This window comes from Barbus barbus, assembly GCF_936440315.1.
Source record: "Barbus barbus genome assembly, chromosome: 16".
Lineage (NCBI taxonomy): Eukaryota > Metazoa > Chordata > Actinopteri > Cypriniformes > Cyprinidae > Barbus > Barbus barbus.
This window is the reverse complement of record NC_136744.1, coordinates 17,727,604-17,749,204: the sequence shown is the minus strand read 5'-3', so window position 1 is coordinate 17,749,204 and position 21,601 is coordinate 17,727,604. Positions and strand designations below refer to the sequence as shown.

The following is a 21,601-nucleotide window of genomic DNA, read 5'->3' as shown; positions in this document are numbered from 1 at the left end:
TTTACACCTCACTGTGTGATGGATTAGTTTCAGGCAGCACGTCACATTATTAGTTAATTTATTCGACACGTCATGCATTTTGTTTTTAAATAGGTTAGAGAACGTTTTCCGCACTATTCACCACCAGTGTCAGGATTCCTGCCTGGTCACGACAATATTTCCGTGCCTCGTCATCATGATCGTCAGGATCCTTAACCCATTCACTGAAATCTTCCCTGATTGTAGTGTGAGCATCACTCACAGCTTGAGTAGAAGCATCAGTCATTGCTTTATATTTTCCTCATCTGTTTCTTTTCTTTTCTTTTCTTTTCTTTCTTTTGTTTATTTTATCTTGTTAGATACTCTTAATGATATTTTCTTAATAATAATACATTTATTTGTATAGCAACAGTATTCAACTCTAAGAGCTTTACAGTAAGAAAAAAACAACCTTAATAAGCACCAAGTACATGTAGGAAGGTTTACAAAGTTTTAATCTGAATGGCTATTTGTGGTTCTTCAGTACTGTTGTCATGAGTGTGAAGATGTTTCTTGGCTTCCTGTCCACCTGCCATTTAGAAGCCATCATTGCTTATATTACATTAGTTGTTGGCCACCTTGAGATTTGAAATCAGATTTATGCATCTTAAATTGGTTCACTGAGCAGCTACAATCAATAACTTAACCACTTCTTGTCCTATATTGCTCATAGTAAAGTAAAAAAGTAAAGTAAAGTAAAGTCGTGACGTATTGTCAAGTATGGTGACCCATACTCGAAATTGGTGCTCTGCGTTTAACCCATCCAAGTGCACACACACAGCAGTGAGTAGTGAACAAATCCACACGCACACACACACACCGTGAACACACACCCGGAGCAGTGGGCAGCCCGGGGAGCAGTTGTGGGTTCGGTGCCTTGCTCAAGGGCACCTCAGTCGTGGTATTGAGGGTGGAGAGAGCGCTGGACATTCACTCCCCCCACCTACAATTCCTGCCGGCCGGAGACTCGAACCCGCAACCTTTCGATTACCAGTCCGACTCTCTAACCATTAGGCCACGACTTCCCACCTTTTATTTTAACCTATTATTTCATAGGAAATAATAATGTAGTTATTTAATTTCTTGGTCTTTGTATATAATTTTTTTTGTTTCTAATTTCTTCTGAAAGAGAAATAAATAACTGTTTTTGAATAGTTAAAGGTCACAGGTCAAATGATCACTGAATTCAGCCTCATTTACACAGTATTTCCCTTTGAGAGAAGAGACGGATCACCACATAATCTGTGTACTTAGTGTGCTGATAAACAACCTCTCATTTTCATTTACTGTGTGTGTCATGAGATCAGTGTTTGAATCGGACAGTTCCTCACTCTCAAATTAAATTCTGTCCTGAAGCAGAAGCTAGAGGTCAACCTCACAACGCTTTTGAAGCATTGAGAAATACAACAATACTGTGCTAGCTTTAAAGGCATAGTTCACCCAAAAATGAAAATTCTGTCATCATTCATTCATCCTTATGTCATTCCAAACCTCTATGACTGACTTTTTTCTGTGGAATATAAAATAAGATTTTTTTGTACTACTTCATTTATCTTCATTTGTGTTCTGCATACAGAATCTTTATTTTTGGAAGAACTGTTCTTGAAAAATAATATTGCAGAATTGTTTACAAAAGGAGATGCTTTGTCTTTATAACTCAACCTTCATTTTATGAAAATGCATGTTTGGTGAAGCTTGGTAATACTAGAAAACGCTATGTAAAGAAAAAAAAAAAACTTTTTTATGCATAAGAGCTGAGATTTATTTCTAAAAGATTTACTATCTAAAATGTGTTTTTTTTGTTTGTTTTTTTTTTAGGGAGGAGAAACCCATACAAGCAAAAACGGTGAACCTGGTCGGAAACAAGAAACCACCTCAGCAGAACGACATCAGGTAAACATCTCAGTCAAGTTTACATGCAGTAAGTTAATATTGGAGTTTGTTGTAAATAAATGATAGACATTATAGTGCAGTGGTTCTCAACCTTTTTGCCTCCAAGGCCCCCCTTTGTCCAACACAATATTCAAAGGTCCTCCTATCTCAGCTTTACTTCTAGTACTTCTGTTGTAATAAAAATAAACTCAAAATATCTTTATTTTAAGAGTGATATGTATGTATTTAAGATTTAAGTAAATTTAATTACTTCTAACACTTTGCCCCTGGAACTTTGCCTGGCCCCTGATTGAGAGCCACTGGTCTAATGGTTGTTGCCTTGTTATATTAGTCATTCTGTCTTCTGACTGTCATGACTGAGATTTCTATAAATGTCAGACAATCAGAATCAGAATCAGCTTTATTCGCCAAGTGTGCGCAAACACACAAGGAATTTGTTGTGGTTTTTAAGAAGCTCTTGGTACATACATGCATACATACATACATATTTGATGACAACACTGCCTCAAAATGTAGGAGTCATACATGAGAGTGAATGAAAGGTCAAGATTTACCTCAAGGAGGTGCTCTCTGCTGGTATTTTTTTTTGTTTGTAAAGAATTAAATTGTTGAAGAATGTTTAAAAGTGAGACTAACATATTGTGCATGCTGTTGTGACATTCTTTAATGCTTTAAATGACTGCTTTATTTATTTCCGATTTCCTTTTTTACTGCCCATTGGGCTCATGCTGAAATTGCTGAGAGTGGCACTGTGTTGTAAATCAAAAAAGTTAAAAAATTAAGTCGCATTAATTTTTTTTCCTGCAAAAACATGAAAACAAATCCTGGCACCTGTGGTGGTGCTTTAGAGTGCTGACAGAGTAATATTTATGCGATGTTAAATTATTTATGCACACCAGTATTGCCCTGGTTCTCTCAGCTGAAGAATAAGAGAACCGCGGTGTGGTTTATATCAACAGATTGAGAACATTTCACTCCCACTCACTTTCTATGGTCTCTGGAGGGGTCAGAGGATCAGAAAAGTTTAGGATTATAGGGCAAGTTGGCCAAAACACATCTGTTTCTGTGTGGAGTCCCTGGATGTGGTCATTTGTGATGTCATCAGCCTGATCAAAAACTTACCCCAATAAAGTGCTGCAGTGATGATGTAAGCCAAATGTTTGTTCCCTCAACAAAAACCCAATAGGATTTTTCCATCGAATTTTGGATTAATGAAGACCAACAGAAGTTTATGACTCCTACAATTATTACCATTGCACCATAAGCATATGCAGAATGTACTTGATCAGTTACACCTACCAGAGACTTCTGGCTCAGAAATGTTGTTTTTGAGCAAGGGATTTAGAAGATGGGGTGTATTTGAGGCAGGTCTATTCTGCTGAAATCAAACTTGCTCTTGTTGCTCTTATTGTAATCTTATTCTCTTGAGCCCCACTCCTCTTCTAGCCTGTGCTTCTGGCTTAGACACAAGAACTGACAAAAAGCCTTTAAAAAGAGGAGGAATACATGAATAGATAAATAATTAAATGCACAGGCATATCACACAGTAGTGACTTTTAATAGCGCCCTGGTCCATACATTAGCACCCACTGGAGAACAAGCCATTTGCTCTCACCCACCAAGCATGCCTCAGAAGGAAGAGCTTGAGCTCAAGGGTTGGCATGTGCTAAAATCATGCTCCTAATTCTCCGGCTCCCACTCAATTACTCTCTCACTTGTTCAGTCAGTGGCCCGACTGCATTACCGTGTGTGTCTTTCGCAGGCCTCTGCATACAGATGCTGGAGTGGCTGTGAGTTTGATTGCTGTACATTTTATATGACCTACTCAAACTGAGCTGCTTAAACTGAATGATGCAGTTTAACTCTGAACTGCATTGGCATAATGCTAGCCTGTTAGCAAGAGAGCTAACTTTCAGTAATACAAATTTGAATATTTCATTTTCTGTGTGTTGCAAATTCTGCTGATTTAAGGTATCATTATCTCTATAAAAGTGTACTTTTTAATTTATAAGTTAAATTGTAGTAGCATAATTTCCAGATAATGCAGAAAACCTAATAAATTATTTGTTGACTTTTTTTTGTAAAAGAAAAGTAAAGTAAACTATACTGTTGCATAATTACCAGATAATGCAGAAAACCTAATAAATTATTTGTTGACTTTTTTTTGTAAAAGAAAAGCAAAGTAAACTATACTGTTGCATAATTACCAGATAATGCTGAAAACCTTATAAATTATTATTATTATTATTTTTGTAAAGGAGACCCAAGGTGAGAAATATTTTTTTAAATATATATATATATATAATATATTTGCTTCCAAAAACATAAAAACAATATTGCTGATGAAATAAAATGTATCATATTTCAAAATATGTAATTATATATCAGTCTTCAGTACCTGGATAGATTGTTAGCATCTCTCTGAGGCAAAACTTTCTCCATGTTTAATAAAAAAATGCTTACTATGCATCAGATAATGAGCACTCTTAAACAAATGTTGTTTGAGTATTATAATTAAATGTATGAATAGGCCCACATAAACATGTCAGCATATCCCATTTAGAGTTAAATGCTGCTTTGAGAGGTGTGTGTGTGTGTATGTGTGAAGGCTGTATTTCTTCACAACAAGGAGAGTGGGGAGTCCATCTGTTCCTCCAGTTGGTTAACTGTGCTAGGACACACTCACTCACTCACACACACATACACACACACGCTCATTTCCTCACCAACTCACAAAAATATGCAGTCAAGCCGACAGGGACCACTCACCATGCACTGTAATAATACACCCATCCTTGCGCCGTGGTGTCAGCGACCCAGGCTGTTTAGAGCACAAATATTTTGGTGGATAATGGGCCTGCTAGGGAAGTAAGACCTTTTAACATAGAAACACATAAAAGTAAGGGGAATTACAGCTGGCATCTGTCGCCGTATTGCTGGGGAGTATATTGTGAGCCGTTTACACACAAACACGGGGAAGTAGGACTTTCCCAAAGCAGGGTCAGGGGGCACTTTTCTGCAGCTTAGGTTATGTGACACCAACAATATCTCTCCTGACATACTGGATCTTCTCATGGCATTGCATGGGACAAACTGGCACAACTGTTGCTGTTTAGCACATATGTCTTGTTCTTAATATGTCACCAAACCAATGTTTAACTTGTAAGGAGGATGATTAAATGACTGGAGAGATGGATTGAAGCTTCCCTTGCTGTCTGGCTGATATTTCCAGATCAACAATGTGTCATGATTGTTACAGCCAACCCTCCTGTGAGAATTTGTCCCATGGGGAATGCCAGTGTGTAGCATGTGTAGGCATGCCGGGATATTTTCTTTGCTTGGCACCTCCACTCGTTTCTTAGTAATTTGGTTTCTAACATTGTCTATCCTCAGATGAATTGTATTTTCAGTTATAAGATCAGTTTTGGATATAATGTAAAGCCGAGTCTAGTGCAGGACCTGTGAGAGCTTTTGAAAGTTGATGGTAATGTCTCTAGAAATGTCAGTCCATAATGTTGCTCCAGAAACAATTGAGCTGCCTATTTAGACTGCATTTTAAGGCAAAGATGTGCTTAAAATTTTGAGTAACTTGCATGTTGCATGTTGCAGTAACTTGCACAACATTGATGGTTATGTTATTTCATTTCTGAATGAAGAGTGTTTAGAACGTATGGGTTGAGTGAATGATTCACCCTACTCACTCATAACATATGTCACTCATAACAAATCAGCTGACAGTTCCAGTGACTCATTAATAAAATCACTTGTCGCCACCTACTGGTGTAACAATGTAACCTGCAAAAAGAGTCACCATAGAAAAATCCTCACCATATAGGATTATCTGAAGTGACAATGAAACATCCCCTGTTGAAATGTATATCATTAATCTTGAAACGCCAGTCAGTCAGCCAATCAAGTTCGAGGACTGGAATGAACTTTTGCATAATTATATTTAATTCAGTACCACATATATTTGTGTGCTCTGTATTTGTGTACAACTTGGTTGTCAGAATGTTGCTATGCAGTTACTGAAGTGTTCTGATTCGATTTAAGCACGTTGATATGTGGTTTAGGTGGTCGACAGGTTGGTGTCTAAGTGGTTGTTTACTGAGGGAAAAAAAAACAAAAACACATATAGTCTCTGTGATAGTGTGGTTGATTAATAGTCTTTGGGAAAAGTCTTTTGGAGTTTTCACCCATTTTATCAGCCAAGATGGCAATTGTACATCCTCTTGCTTAATATGAAGTAATATCACTTGTTTTATTGTTAGGATCTTACTTATGTAGGCAGTGAACTTATCTCCACTACCACAGAAGTTTGTTTCTGAAGAATGAGTCATGTAAAAAAATGTAGACAATTTGCAAACAAAAACAGACACTAAGCTCCACAACAGTGGTGAACTGTCAGCTTTGAGTCGTCTTTTTACTGCGTCTGCTTCTTCTGTCGTTCATATGTTTTTTTTTTTTAATTGGCAGAGTCTTCAGTTAGTCAGTCAGTCAGACAGTCAGTCAGTGAAGTGTGCCACCAACACCTGGAGCTTCAGTTACACAGCACTCCCGTGGAGGAATGTGCATTTTGGGCCGTTCTGTAGGCACTGTTCTCTCTCTTTTTTCCTCGGCAGAGTGTCACTTTCCTCAAGCATCATCAGTATTACTCCTGAGCTGGCCAAAAAGCTGTGGCTCTGTGTTCCTTTTGCACCAATGATTTTATTTAATCGCCCAGAGAGAAGACGTTTATGTGTGTGTGTGCGTTTATGCATCCATGCATTTGTGTAAAAACAGCACAAGCAGATAATGCATGGCCTGATTTGAAAGTAACGTCATTGACGTGTTCAGTCGACTTGAGCGTGTGAGGCGATCAGATCCACGGCCATTTTTTTGGCCCGGGTCGTGTGGATTCCGGAGGGTTTTACGAGGACCATGATGTCTTGGATGAAGAGAGTGGGTTGTCTATTTTTAGATGTGTTTTGTTTTAATGACATGGCTGCTGTGTGCGCGGATGGGCATACAGATGTTTTTCCCTCTTTTTTCTCTCTTTGCTTATTTTCACCAGCCCACATGGGACTGCTCCATCTGAGAGTGGATTCTGTCAGAGATTTACAGTCCGTCTGAGCGGCTATGCTATTGAAGAGTGTCCGTTGTAGGTTTTACACATCAATCATGTGCTACTGCCCAGTCAGTCACTTTCACGGTTACTTGCATATTATACAAGAGTTACTTCTGGTCTTGTCCTTTGATGGGAATGTTGGGAATGTTGATATTTAGACAGTACTGCTGAGATGCTTAATTATGATTTTTTAAAGAAATTGATATTTTTGTTTATCAAGGATGCATTAAATCAATCAACTCGAGAGTAAAGGCATTTTTGATGTTACAAAAGATTTCCATTTAAAATAAATGCTCTTCTTTTGAACTTATATTCATCAAGGAATCCTAAAAATAATTGTTTCCACAGAAATATTAAGGCACAGTTTCCACAAATATATTAATAAGAAATGTTTCTTGAACACCAAATCAGCATATTAGAATAATATCTGAGAAATGTGTGACACTGAAGACTGAAGAGTAATAACTGCTGATAATTCAGATTTGCCATCACAGGAATAAATTACATTTTAAATTATATTAAATACAATATATATATATGAAAACATAACAAAATAGTTTTTTTAAATTGTAATATTTCACATTGTTACTTTTTTACAGTTTTTTTTTAAATCAAATAAATGCAGCCTTGATGAACATAAGAGACAAAAGAGAAAAACATAAAAAAATCGTACTGACCTCGTAGTTTTGAATGGCAGTGCATACAGTATATGGCTTGGCTCTTTCCTTTAATTCAGGTTCAGAGTTTCTTTTTGCCCTTTGTATATGGCCCACCATAAAGCAAACCCAACCGTAAACTCATGGCCCACCGTAAAGATAACATTTTAAATCAGATTATTCAGAAATGACCAATTCATAGCTTTCAGTTATGTGACCGGCTTGAAGACCTGGGGGCAAAACAGCCATAGAACTGCAGGACAAGACTGTTAATTTTCCATCTGTTTCACAGCCGCAAATATTTAGTTCATTTCTCAAAAGAATAAAACAAAGGTATGTGAACAAAATGCAAGTTTTGGCCATTTGCGATCCATATTAAGCACCTGCGGCAATATTTCAATCATTAAATAGTGCGACAAAATGTTGTAAAAACACTTAAAGCGCCTTAAAACAGTAAAATTAAAAGATCAAATTCAGAAATCACCATATTAATGACACATCATTTACATAGACAATACAGATGAGGCCGGAATATGAACGCAATCTGCTTAATGGTTCAGTGTTTTCCTTATAACGGTTTTCTATGGGAAATCATTTAATGTGAAACTTTGCACATTGTGTTTATATTCTGGCTTCATCTGCTTGCCAATACAAAATAGACACCATCAATGAGGTGTTTCCTGAATTTCGCCTTTTAATATCTGCGTTTTACTACATTACTACTTAATGCAAACTGCTAAAAAATAACTGGCGGTCAGTGGAGCAAAGCTTCCTTTTGCCCTCCAGGTGGGCGTTCCTATAAGTTTGTGACGTCACGTGAAAACTATCGATAGTACACTTCTCATCAGAAGATGCACAATTTAATGTCTGTAGCACAAATGTGCAAGATATACACAGAACTTTAAGCTTTATTCAAATTCCTAACGCAATGCCTATAATCATATATAATTTAATGGTTAGGTATCAAGTAAAGGTTTGTATGTCTATATGAGTGCCCAGGACCTTAACAGCCTGATCTGTACCTCTAACACACACAACGGCCCAACTATTGCTCCACTTGAACTTTAGCTGCTTATTCGTGTGTCTTGAGGCATATTTGAGTGTCAGAGTGGAGCAGCAGTGATGTCCCTCCCATCTTTTCCTTCATGTGTCTCTCAGCAGAAAATGTTATTAGCGAGGCCTGGAGGCTCCTCTTTCCTGCTCACAGACTCGCTCTCTCCGTAATGTCCTCTTCCTGCCCCACAGGGTTAAAGCTTGGACTCATGGGATGGCTTGGGTGACAACCTGACTCAGAGTGGAAGCACTGGGAAGCCCGTTGTTCTTAAGGGCTGTAACCATGGTGTCATGCACCCAGGGAGCACTCACAAGCTATGAAGACTTTATAGATGCACCCTGCGTGGTGTGTTTTCTGTCAGTCTCGAACACTCGTATGTTTTTTGGAGCCTGTATAAGGGAAACTGTAGCCTCAGGCTTAAGACATATTTTGAACTCACCACCGAGCTTATTAACAAAGCCTTTGTAGACATTTGGTTAAAAGGACTGACCAGGTATGAAGTCAGGAAAGCAATTAAGCAACTGCAACACCTGACAGAGCAGAAAAATGGTAGCATGGCAGCAAATGACACAATATGCCTTGATTGATGCAAATAATATAGCATGAAATAACAAAAAAATAAATAAAATAAAGAACAACATAGATAAAGTGAGATGATAAATGCATCTTTTCAAAGTGCTGAATGGAGTTTACAGACCAGTGAACGCACAGTACACTAGCTACATTGAACCCAAATTAGCAATAATGCTAATGCATGCTGCTAAGGCATACTGTTTAAAAATGTTACTTAAAATTATTATATTTATCATATGTGTAAAAGGTTAAGTAAAAATCTGGACTGCTGTGCCAGCAGACAATTTGATCCTTGACTGGTCTGATTTTCTATGGCTTGTGAAATGTTAAATCACAACATATTTAAAGGGGTCATGAACTGCCTTTTTTTTATTTTGTACTGTTCTCTGAGACCCCCTTATAATGTTATCAAGATTCTTACATCAAAAAACATAATTTAGAAGTAATAGGCTATTTTCTGTCCTGTTTTTAACCCCCCTCATCAGAACGCTCTTGGCTAAGAGTCGTGTTTGTTTGACAGGGTACATTCCTCATAGATGGACGATGCAGTGATTTAGGTCAAAAACGCATAAATAGTACACATCAAACGATCTGTAACAGACAAAGCAATTGTGAGCAAGTAATAAAAATAGTTACACTTTTTTGTGACAGTGTTGCGACATCACTATGGGATCCAATATAGTTGGCAAAGCATTGTCTTTTAGTTTCAATCTTTCTGAAAATCCCGTGTCGAATTGTCTTGTTTGAAAACGAATTCGCAATAATACGAAGTGAACAAACGACCGAGTTCTTACTGATGTGGTCTGGATCTTCATTAAAAATAAAGTTAATTCACTCTTTCCTAATGTTGGGATCAGAAGGAAGACTGTTTTTCCACAAATTGGCAATGCACAGTGTCTTGTTGTGTTTGGAGCAATTTTTATCATTTGATTTCTGCATAATCCTGCTTTCTCCTCTTTTGTTATTTACACTACATGTGTGAATCGGTGGGTGGGGCTAAACAGGCAGCGATGTAGAAGCAGGCATTGATCTTCCTCTGCGGAGGCGGTGTTTAGTCACACTATTACATCATAGAGTCATACATTCCACAAGTCGTTTTGGCAGACTGGCTTCAATATTCAAGATTTTTTATTCAAGATTTTTATTCGTCACATACACAATTATACAGAGTATAACCAGCAGTGAAATGTAAGTAAGTACATTATAAGCTATTTTTAGACTAGCGAGAAAGTTATGTGTTCTGAAACTTATAGATTTGTATAGTACAATGACCTATTATTTGATTGCAATTTTTTTCTTTTTTCATTTTACACTATTGACACACTATTTCCTTTTTTTTGGATATTGTGCAGTTGCTTTGACACAATTTACATTGTTAAAAGCGCTATATAAATAAAGGTGACTTGACTTGACTTGACCTATTATATGTCAAAAGATCAAAGGAATTTTGGTTTCTAAGTTTATGACCCCCTTAAATTATTTTCTTGATCCCTTGGCCAGTTTTCGTTCAATTAGGCCATGTCACTGCTTCGAGAAGCCTCTCATATAGATTTTAGAAGGATTTACAAACCTGGGATGCGTGATAGACATTTGTTTATTTGATGTGCTATTATTTTCAGAATGACATTTTGGAATGTAAAAACAAACAAAAAAAAAATTATGCAATTATTTATTTTATTATGAAAATACAATATATTGCTCATAAGAAAAAGTGGGCTCTTTGCAAACCAATTTTCTTTCATTTTATAAATAAGTTTCAAATAAGTTTCTACATAAAACTTTTAGAAGTGGTGAAATGTATTAATCTTTTTTATTTGGCAGCTAACGTTAATAGGCTAATTTGGCTGCAATACCTCTTGTTTTTGTGGCTTTGAATAATAATAAAACAAACAATTAAACAAAAAAACTTTCATTTATTATGCACATTAGTGATGAGGACATTAAGTGAATCTTTTTGCAGGTTACATTGTTACGCCACTTGGTGGTGACCTTTGACTGTTAAATAAATGGTCATTTGAACCAATTCAGTCAACCAGTTCGTTAATTTCTATTTTTTTAAATAATTTATGCAAATATTAATTCATTCAGACACAAATGTTTTTTATAAGTGAGTCATTGAATCATTGAATCAATCATCACACGATTTGTTCTAAAACATTGATTCATTCAGAAAATAAACAAGTGACTTTTTTTTTGAGCGAGTCAATGAATCATTCACTCAACCGATTCGTTCACAGATCCATTCAGTAAAACCAATGCTGTGTTGCTCAGAGACGAATAATCCTTAATTCTGCTGTGGATTTATTTGCAACTATGTTCGTCAGAGAAACAAATTATACCACCTAATTGTCGATATTGAATCTTGAACGTAAGTTATTCAGTATGAACTTCTTGTTTATTGAACTGTTGGTCTTGCTCGTATGGAATTGCTCAGATTTGGTCCAGTGTAAATGCAGTGGCTGGACTTACATTGTGTGTGTGTGTGTGTATTTGCGGGCATGGGTTCCGCTCAAACTGGCTGCTGCCTGATTTGTATAATGCCAACTGGTGCTTCATGTGCGTTTGTGTGTATTTGGACAGCTTGTGTTTACATGTGTATGTATATGTGTGTGTTTAGCATCATGCTATAGCCTGTTGTGTGTTTAATGCTGAGCCTTCACTGGGCTGTGTTGGTCCTGTGAAGATGCACAGCTAGGCCATATGGACACCTTTATCAGGAGATCCCAGCATCCACCTCTCCACTGCAACAGCTACTGCACATATTCTCCATCTGTTTCTTTCTTCCCACTTCTCTCCCCCCACATCCCTCCATCTCACACCTTCCTTCCTCCTCCCACCCACTCTAATCTGTTTGTAAATGGGTAATTCACAGCAGGGTAAAAATAGACACCATCATCTCATGTACCACCCTAATTAATGACAGGTCTCTGTTTGGCTGGGAGGCTTTAAAGGCCGACAGGTTTATTAAGTGTTTTCATGAGGTTTATTAACTGAAACACTAGCTGGTCAAAGCTAATGCGAGTGTCACGGAGGCTGTTTAAGGGTAAAAAGTAATGAGTTGGATTATTGACAGAGGAGAGTGGCCACTTGAGTAGACGCCTCAGTAAACCCTACAAAGCTCATACATTTATTTCTGTCTCCCATTCCCACTTATTATTTTCTGTCTTTGTCGAGTACAAGCTCTCAAGTTCACATTCATTACTGTATCTATTGTAACCCCTGGTAAAAATATATATATCTTTATTCCTTTCAGTTCACTTTCTCGCTCTATGTCTCTTGCTTGTGAATTTGAAGCTCCACTCCATTTATTATTAAAGGGATGCTGTTTAATTGGCACAGAGTTGCTGCCGTCACCAGGGGGTTCTGGGAAATGTTATTGTCCTGGTGGCACTGTACAGCTCCTCCACTCGGCTCAACTTATTAAAATGCCTGCTGATCAGGCCAGTTACACTGTTGATCTTGGAAACGGAGTCTCTTGAAAAAGTTATTTAGCATTTATACCTAAGAAAAAAAAAATTCATGTTTTTTACTTTATTTTTGATATCTAGTAATAGATATACAGCATACACACACACACACACACACACACACACACATATATATATATTATATGAGTTAAATGTAATTGCGGAATCCATTGCATAATGCATAATTCATAAACTATCCAGTTGTATGTCATATATTTTGAACTGTGAGCTGTTTAGGAAGTTCGTCCAAAGTGAAGTTTTTGTTGTCATTTAATGCCTTCATGTCGCTCCAAACTTATATCTCTTTTTTTTATTTTGTTGAAAAGAAAAGAAGACATTTTTGAATTGAAAAATTATAAGCAATTGTACTTGTTGCTTTATATTGTTGTACTTGTTGCTTATATATTGTTGTTCCATAAACTTGCAAAATTTGGGCATGGAGATTTTAAAACGTAAAAAATTAAGCACCAAAAAAAAAAATCCTTATATTGTGGCCACGCAATGTGAAGTCGTGGCCTCGAGATCCTATGTTGAGGGAGCGACCTGACCATGAGTAAACAAATCTGCGTGACCATAGCAACCTGGGATTATCAGTGATGAATTTATTAATATTTAATTTTGAATTAAGTAATTATTATAGAAATTATTACATTATTCAATTATTATATTAAGCATGTAGGCCTAGGCCACCAGACTGTATTGCTCATGCCGCATGGCAAAACTCAGTGAACCGAACACTGAGAGATCCCCTCCCGGTCACTGTAGATATGGCAAAAAACCTAAATACAACATCAATTAATAACTAGTATAAAACTGACCACACGGACCAGGGTCCATTTTTTTACGTAGCTTGTGACTTTTTTAAAATTGAAAACTGTTCTTGTTCCTATTCATTTTAATTGCATTTTTAAAAAAGTGATCAGCACGGCCTTCAAAATGTCTCCTTTTAGTGCAAAGAATGGAATTCTTATGAGTGTGGAATGACATGAGGGTGAGTAAGTAATGGCAGAATATTCATTGTGAACTATCCCTTTAAATATCACAGTTCTGTATTCATGTAACAGCTGTGGATTTCCACTCGCTCACATTAGAGGCTCTTGACAGCAAAAAGCTCTTAGTTACAAAGGGCTAGAAAGGAACCCCATTAGGGAATCTGTGAAGGGGATTGGAAACTTCCTTATGAAAAAAAGGAAGTGCAATAATAAACGGACAAAAGACAAGATGAAGGAAAGAATACTACTGTATAGTTATCTATGGCTGGCTTACCGGACGTTAGTGTTACTGTAGCCTTAAGAGCACAGAGAGGATGTAACATCTCTCCCCCGACTCTCTGCTGCATCTCCAGTTTGGCATAATGAGGACACCGCTGTACACTTGCTTCTCTCTACCTGTCCTATCAGAGGCAGCGGCTGGTCATATGACGTGCACAACACTCCTCTGTGTGCTCATCATTTTTGTCATGTGACCTTCTCTGTGTTCTGTGCCATCTATGATCTCCACTGGGCATGTAATTAGAGCGCTGATATTTCATAATGCTCTGGAGCTGGTTATTTGCTTTCGTATCAATGAGGTGTCTTTTTATGTGTGGTACGTATGATGGCTTTAGTAGATTTTCATAGTCTCTGATTAATTTTTTTTATATGCTTTTACTTTCATTAGTGAGCCTTGTCTTATAATATGTGACACACACACATATATATATATATATATATATATATATATATATACAGTGCCCTCCAAAAGTATTGGAACAGTAAGACCAATTCCTTTATTTTTGCTGTAGACTGAAAACATTTGGGTTTGACATCAAAAGATGAATATGAGATGAGAGATTAACATTTCAGCTTTTATTTACAGGTATTTTCATCTGGATCTGATACACAACTTAGAAGATAGCACCTTTTGTTTGAACCCACCCATTTTTCATGTTACCAAAAGTATTAGAGCAGATAGAACTAACAGATTAAAGTGAAAAATAATTAATATTTAGTTGCAGATCCTTTGCTTTCAATAACTGCATCAAGCCTGTGACCCATTGACATCACCAAACTTTTGCATTCTTCTTTTGTGATGCTTTTCCAGGCTTTCACTGCAGCCTCTTTCAGTTTTGTGGGGTTACTCCCTTCAGTCTTCTTTAGCAGGTAAAATGCATACTCTACAGGGTTTAAGTGTGGAGATTGACTTGGCCAGTCTAAAACCTTCCACTTCTTGCCCCTGATGAACTCCTTTGTTGTTTTGGCACTATGTTTTGGGTCATTATCTTGCTGCATGATGAATGATCTCCCAATCAGTTTGGTTGCATCTTTCTGTAAATTGTCAGACAAAATATTTCTGTAGGCTTCTGAGTTAATTTTGCTGCTGCCATCATGTGTTACATCATTAATGAAGATTAATGAGCCTGTCCCAGAAGAAGCGATGAAAGCCCTAGCCATTACATTACTTGTGTAATATGTACTATAATGTACACCTGTGTACACTGTGTTTCAGATGAGCTTGTATGTTTGGGATCATGAGCAGATCCTTTCTTTCTCCAAACTTTAGCCTTTCCATCACTTTGGTCCATAAAATCAGTCCATAAAACCTTGTCCCAGAATTTTTGAGGCTTGTCTCCTATTCTTATTGCTAATGAGTGGTTTGCATCTTCTGGTGTAGCCTCTGTACTTTTGTTCATGAAGTCTTCTGCGAACAGTAGATTGTGATACCTTCACTCCTGCCCTCTGGAGGTTGTTGCTGATGTCACTAACAGTTGTTTTAGGGTCTTTCTTTACAGCTGCCACAATGTTTCTGTCATCAACTGCAGATGTTTTCCTTGATGTACCCGTTTGAGGTGTGTTACTTAGTACACCAGTGGTTTCTTTCTTCCTCACACATTCAGTGCTATTTATTGTTTGAATAATCAATTAATAGGACACACCAGGGCAACAAAACACACCTGTTAGTCACATGTTCCAATACTTTTGGTCACATGAAAAATGGGTGGGTTCAAACTAAATGTGCTATCTTCTAAGTTGTGTATCAGATCCAGATGAAAATACCTGTAAATAAAAGCTGAAATGTTAATCTCTCATCTCATATTCAGCTTTTGATGTCAAACCCAAATGTTTACAGTCTACAGCAAAAATAAAGGAATTGGCCTTACTGTTCCAATACTTTTGGAGGGCACTGTATATATTGTGAATGCCTGACGACTTTCTTCCTTGTAGTATATATTAATGTTTCTCATTATATTTGGGAGGACTATACTTTTTACACTTTTCAAGAAAAAATCTGAGGAAAAATGGATAGTGTCTTGGCAGAAAATTACCAGTGCATTTTCTGTTAAATTTACAGACATATCCTTTAACCCTAATACACACAATGCAATGTGTAACTCAAAACTTAATACAGAAAATTAATACATTTAATTTGCCCACTATTAATGTCTGATGCAGAATATACATGACAGGAGAATAGTTCATTACGATAAGACAAATTTAAAAAATGATACATTTCAACTGCAGTGTAATTTAAAAAAAAATTATTAGTATTATTATTTATGGTATTTAATAGTGTCTAATATTTAATATCTATGGTGGAAATAACATTTAACATTTTTTAATAAAGTGGCAAAATTAAATGACAAATTAGTTTTATGAACTGGAAAAAAAAAAAATTGTAAAATAAATAATGCCAGTTTTTGTTTAGATGGTCATAGTTCATCATAGAAATATTGCCATATTTTTTTTCATTTTTGATAGATTTTCAGTTATTAAGATTGAAAGTCTAGGTCTAGGATGAAAAATTATAAAATCAGTATAATACAACAATAAAATATATACATAAAAGATATTTGAAGAGTAGCAAAAACATTTAAAGTAGTTTTCAAGACAGTTGTAATGCGACCTTTATATGATGCTAAGAAAATGCAATCGGTTTTATTAACATCAACCCATGGTGTTGATTAAGTCACCATAGTCGAATTGACTGGCTAGTTTTGTCTTTAAGGGAAAACAATGAAACATATGATACATAAATCTAAACATGAAAGAGTGAGATGTAAAAGGTTTCAAGAACAGCACAGTCAAGCACTCAAAGCTGAGTGTGAGTGAGAACAGGAGAGGTCTTGCTCATATATGCTTGTGTTTGTGTTTAGCTGGAGCACTTAGAGAAAAACTGGTTAAAATCAGGTCATTTTCAGAAAGCACTGTTGCAAGTGTGTGAAGCAAAAAAGGAGGAGACACAATGCTGTTGAAAGCGCTGAAAGGGGGACTCTGGGAGGGAAACAGCACCGTAGCCTTGCCACATGGCTGGTCTGTGGGGTTAGCAGGGGGCAGCGCTGTGAACACTCTCCACTGTGGGGAAGTTCCTGTGGAGGTAGGACTCAGCCATATGGTGCCACTCAGAGGATGGCAACCCCCATCCTCAGCCTCAGTGCCTGACTGAGTAGAAATAATGGCAAACTGTACTAGAGCCAGTCCTGAAGAGCCAGAGCCAACAGACACATTGAGGCCGGACCTTGAGCATCCACGGCGTTGTCTGGATAAATGTCAAAACCGGATATTTAAGCAGTATGAGACAGAGTGGGAGCAAACTGTGAGGAGGAAGTCAGTGCTATAAAGTAATTTGTAGAAATGATGACTTTTAGCTTTAAAAAGCTTGTTTTTTTTAAACAAAATTATAAATTTTGTAAAAAACTTTGTTGATAATGTGTACATTCTAGTAACCAACAAGGCAATTAAAAGGTGAATGATTTTTTTCCCCAGTCTTTTGTTTACTGTCCCTCACTGGCAAATCAGCAAATCTTAAAATGAATATCCATTTTTCATGTTGTACAAAATATAAAGTTTTGATGCCTAACTTCACCTTTCAACTGATTGATTGATTGATTTAGGGTTTTATTTTTATTGAATTTAGACAATGTTTTAGAATTTTTATACTGGGCTTTTTATCGATTATCAGCCATAATATATAGAATGATTACTGCATTATTGTATCACCTAGAATTTCAGTATTAGTGCATCTCTAAACTTGACAAAACCTTCTTATACTGTATATTATTGACATTTAAGAAATGGACTAACATTTGTTTTATTCTACTCTCTCAATTGATTTTCCCCTTTTTAAACCCTCACTGGGCCCAACAGAAGCATTGTTTTTCCGCTTGGTAATAAGCACAACAAAATCAAAAGCCCAAATAATTCAGTTAATTTGAACCCCATTTATTTTAAGGTGTCTGTCAGCAGAAATCAATCATGCATGGATCTGGAAGGGGGACTTAATTTCTAAATTGGAAGGGAGTGATTTTCTCACTATGTTCCTGATGCTTTCACACGGTGTACTTTGATGGATTTCCGCTCACTTTCAAACATTGATCTCCAGGTGATGGGATAAATCATTCCAGTTTGGCCTCAGTGACTTTGGTCCCCTTGTGAGAAGTGGAAGTCACCTTTTGCTAGATTTATAAGCGAAAGCCTTTTAAAAATGCAGTTAAACAGCTGTTTAATGCAAAACATGAGCAGCTGCCATATGGTAAGAGGCCTTTAAATTCATGGAACCAATTGAGTGAAAGTGCTGAAAGCGTTCATTTAAGAGGCTAAATTTAGCCCATTTTTTATCAAGAGTAATGAGACTATTTCTTTATCATAGGTATGTGAGTTTGCCTGGTAGCATAAAGTGCTGCCCTGTTTTTTATTCAAGAAAATGTTAAGAGGAATGCAGTTTTTCTACTTTGGGCTTATAGATAATAGTGGATGTTTGTCCACAGTGTAACTATCCATGTTCTCAAAATATTAGAAGCACGCTATACAGGAGAAGTGCATGTGCTCCTGCATGTTGCTATTTTGTACTGTTTATTGATAGACAAACAGTAATGTAATATAATATAGATTTTTAAAAATAGTATAATATTTTATATTTTTTATTAATTCTTTATATTTTTGTGTTCACACTATATATATATATATATTCACGTTGTATTGTTGTAAAATAAAAATAAAATGTCTATATAAAATAAATTCTCATTTTTCAGCAAGGCCTCATTGAAGTAAAGGTTTATAATTTCACTGAAGATTTCTTATTAAAGGTAAGGCAATTCTTATTACAGTTTCCACAAAAATATTAAGTAACCATTTTCAATGGCTGCTAAAAAGTCAGCTTTTCCAAAAAAATATTTAAAATTCTATTTTTTTTATATAGAAAAGTTATTTTAATAATAATAATAAATAATTTAATAATAGTTGGAGATGTTGCCACAGTTCTTCTGGATTGTGTCTGTCTCAGTTTGTTCTGTTTCTTCAAGTCATTCCAGACAGACTGGATGATGATGATTAGATCAGACCTCTGGGTGGAGCACTGGCTGTTGTCAGACTCCTTGTGCAAACAAAAATCTCACTGGATTATTACAATTAATGGCAAAATGAATGTTTGGAAATGTAAACTGTTATTTCCTACTGACACACTACAGCAAAAGATAGAAAAAACTGACTTGAAACCATTTTTTAGCTGGTGAAAACACTAGTGTTCTACAACCTGAATTCCAGAAATGTTGGGACGTTTTTTAAATTTGAATAAAATTAAAACTAAAAGACTTTCAAATCACATGAGCCAATATTTTATTCACAATATTCAGCTGCTGAAGAGTTTGTGGTTGTCTTTGATGTATTTCTCGTTTAATGAGCCAAATGTTCTCTATAGGTGAAAGATCTGGATTGCAAACAGGCCAACTCAGCACCCGGTCTCTTCTACTACAAAGCCATGCTGTTGTAATAGCTGCAGTATGTGGTTTTGCATTGTCCTGCTGAAATATACGTTGTCTGGAGGGGAGCATATGTTGCTCTAAAACCTTTATATACCTTTCAGCATTCATAGTGCCTTCCAAAACATGCAAGCTGTCCACAAGAATGTCAAATTTGGACTCGTCTGACCATAGAACACTTTTCCACTTTGAAACAGTCCATTTTAAATGAGCCTTGGCCCACAGGACATGACAGCGCTTCTGGACCATGTTCACATATGGCTTCCTTTTTGCATGAGCTTTAGAGCTTTAGTTGACATCTGCAGATGGCACGGCGGATTGTGTTTATCGACAGTGGTTTCTGGAAGTATTCCTGGGCCCATTTAGTAATGTCAATGACAGAATCATGCCGATGAGTGATGCAGTGTCGTCTGAGGGCCCGAAGACCACGGGCATCCAGCAAAGGTCTTAGGCCTTGTCCCATACGCACAGAGATTTCTCCAGTTCCTCTGAAACTTTTGATGATGTTATGTGCTGTAGATGATGAGATTTGCAAAGCCTTTGCAATTTGATGTTGAGGAAGGTTGTTTTTAAAGTATTCCACAATGTATTTACGCACTCTTTCACAGATTGGAGAGCCTCTGCCCATCTTTACTTCTGAGAGACTCTGCCTCTAAGACATCCCTTGTATAGCTAATCATGTTACAGACCTGATGTCAATTAACTTAATTAGTTGCTAGATGCTCTCCCAGCTGAATCTTTTCAAAATTTCTTACTTTTTCAGCCCTTTGCACCCATGCCAACTTTTTTGAAACCTGTAACAGGCATCAAATTTGAAATGAGCTCATTTAGTGGATAAAGGTGTAAAATTTCTCAGTTTAAACATTTGTTATGTTATCTATGTTCTATTGTGAATAAAATATTGGCTCATGTGATTTGAAAGTCTTTAAATTTTAATTTTATTCAAATTTAAAAAATGTCCCAACATTTCCAGAATTCGGGTTGTAATAATTTTGGCTTCCACTGTATATAAAATAGCCGCTTCTTTATTGACATATATTGGATAATTGGCATTTTTCTTTCAAGCTGTTTTTCCTATTGAGCACAGTGTAAATGTCCTGTTAGTGGTGTTCAGAATTGTCCTCTTGTGTTAGAGGATGAATGGAGCTTCTAGTGCCTGTGAGCTGCATTTATGGCTCCATCACAGGCTGCCAACGTCTGTTCCCTCATAAACGCACTTTTGTCCCGGCATTCGCTGTGAATGATGTTAAATTTACACTGAATCAACCTCAGCTGTACTTTCACTACATCTCTGTCCCTCGTCTGTCCTTTCATACAACATCCTGGCTCAGATAGGGTGAATTTATGCCCATGTAGGGAGCCGTGGGGCCTAGCGGACATAATAAATGGGCCAGCGTGTAGGCCCGACCAAAGCCTCCGCAGGAACGCTGCGCACAGCCAATGAGTTACAGTTGTGGCTCCTGTCATGGTGTGCGTTAGTACGAGCGACTGTTGACAGCTGTTTAATCACGGAGGTTTCCATGTGCTCGCCCAATGACATCAGCAGCCACTGAGACCAGCTGTCATGAAGCAGGGAAGAACGGAGTAAAAACCCGTCCCACCTCACGCATATCCACGCCAGCTCTCCTCCGTGTCCCCACACTTTACTACATTAATTAGAGCTTCCTCATACCTTAATTACACCAAGTTCTATGCTAATGCCGGAGTCCTGTGTGAATTGCTCGCCGTTTCTTGCAGACTCTGTGCCTGATTTGCATTTCACAAAAGGTTTACTTCTATTCCTGGATGAGAGGGAGAGAGCGAGAGAGAGAGAGAGAGAGAAAGAAGCACAAATGATTTGTGATGGGAAAGAGGGGTTTGTGCTAGTAAAGTAAAGCTGTGGTTCACTTTCGTATAACCTTGTGCTTCACTTATGGGTCTTTGTTTTATGTGCTGTCTCAATTATGGAAAGCCTGGGCTGCTTTCCTGAATATCATTTCCGGCTCAGAGTACAAAGCACTTTCATATGTTCTTTTACAGTGCCAAGCTCAATGTTTGTCTCTGTTTCTCATGTTTTTCATAAAGTGTTGAAAGGTTTTTGTAGTCTAGTGCTGCTCAATT

General features: G+C 37.0%; 1 protein-coding gene across 1 annotated transcript in view; it reads left to right on the top strand.

The window, feature by feature from the left end:
• The window catches only part of LOC306882270 (regulating synaptic membrane exocytosis protein 1-like), a 78,848-nt gene that overhangs the window by 1,043 nt on the left and 56,204 nt on the right, over positions 1-21,601 (top strand). The window contains 1 exon segment of the mRNA XM_079436784.1: positions 1,837-1,911. Within this exon segment, the coding sequence (XP_079292910.1) occupies positions 1,837-1,911 (75 nt within the window).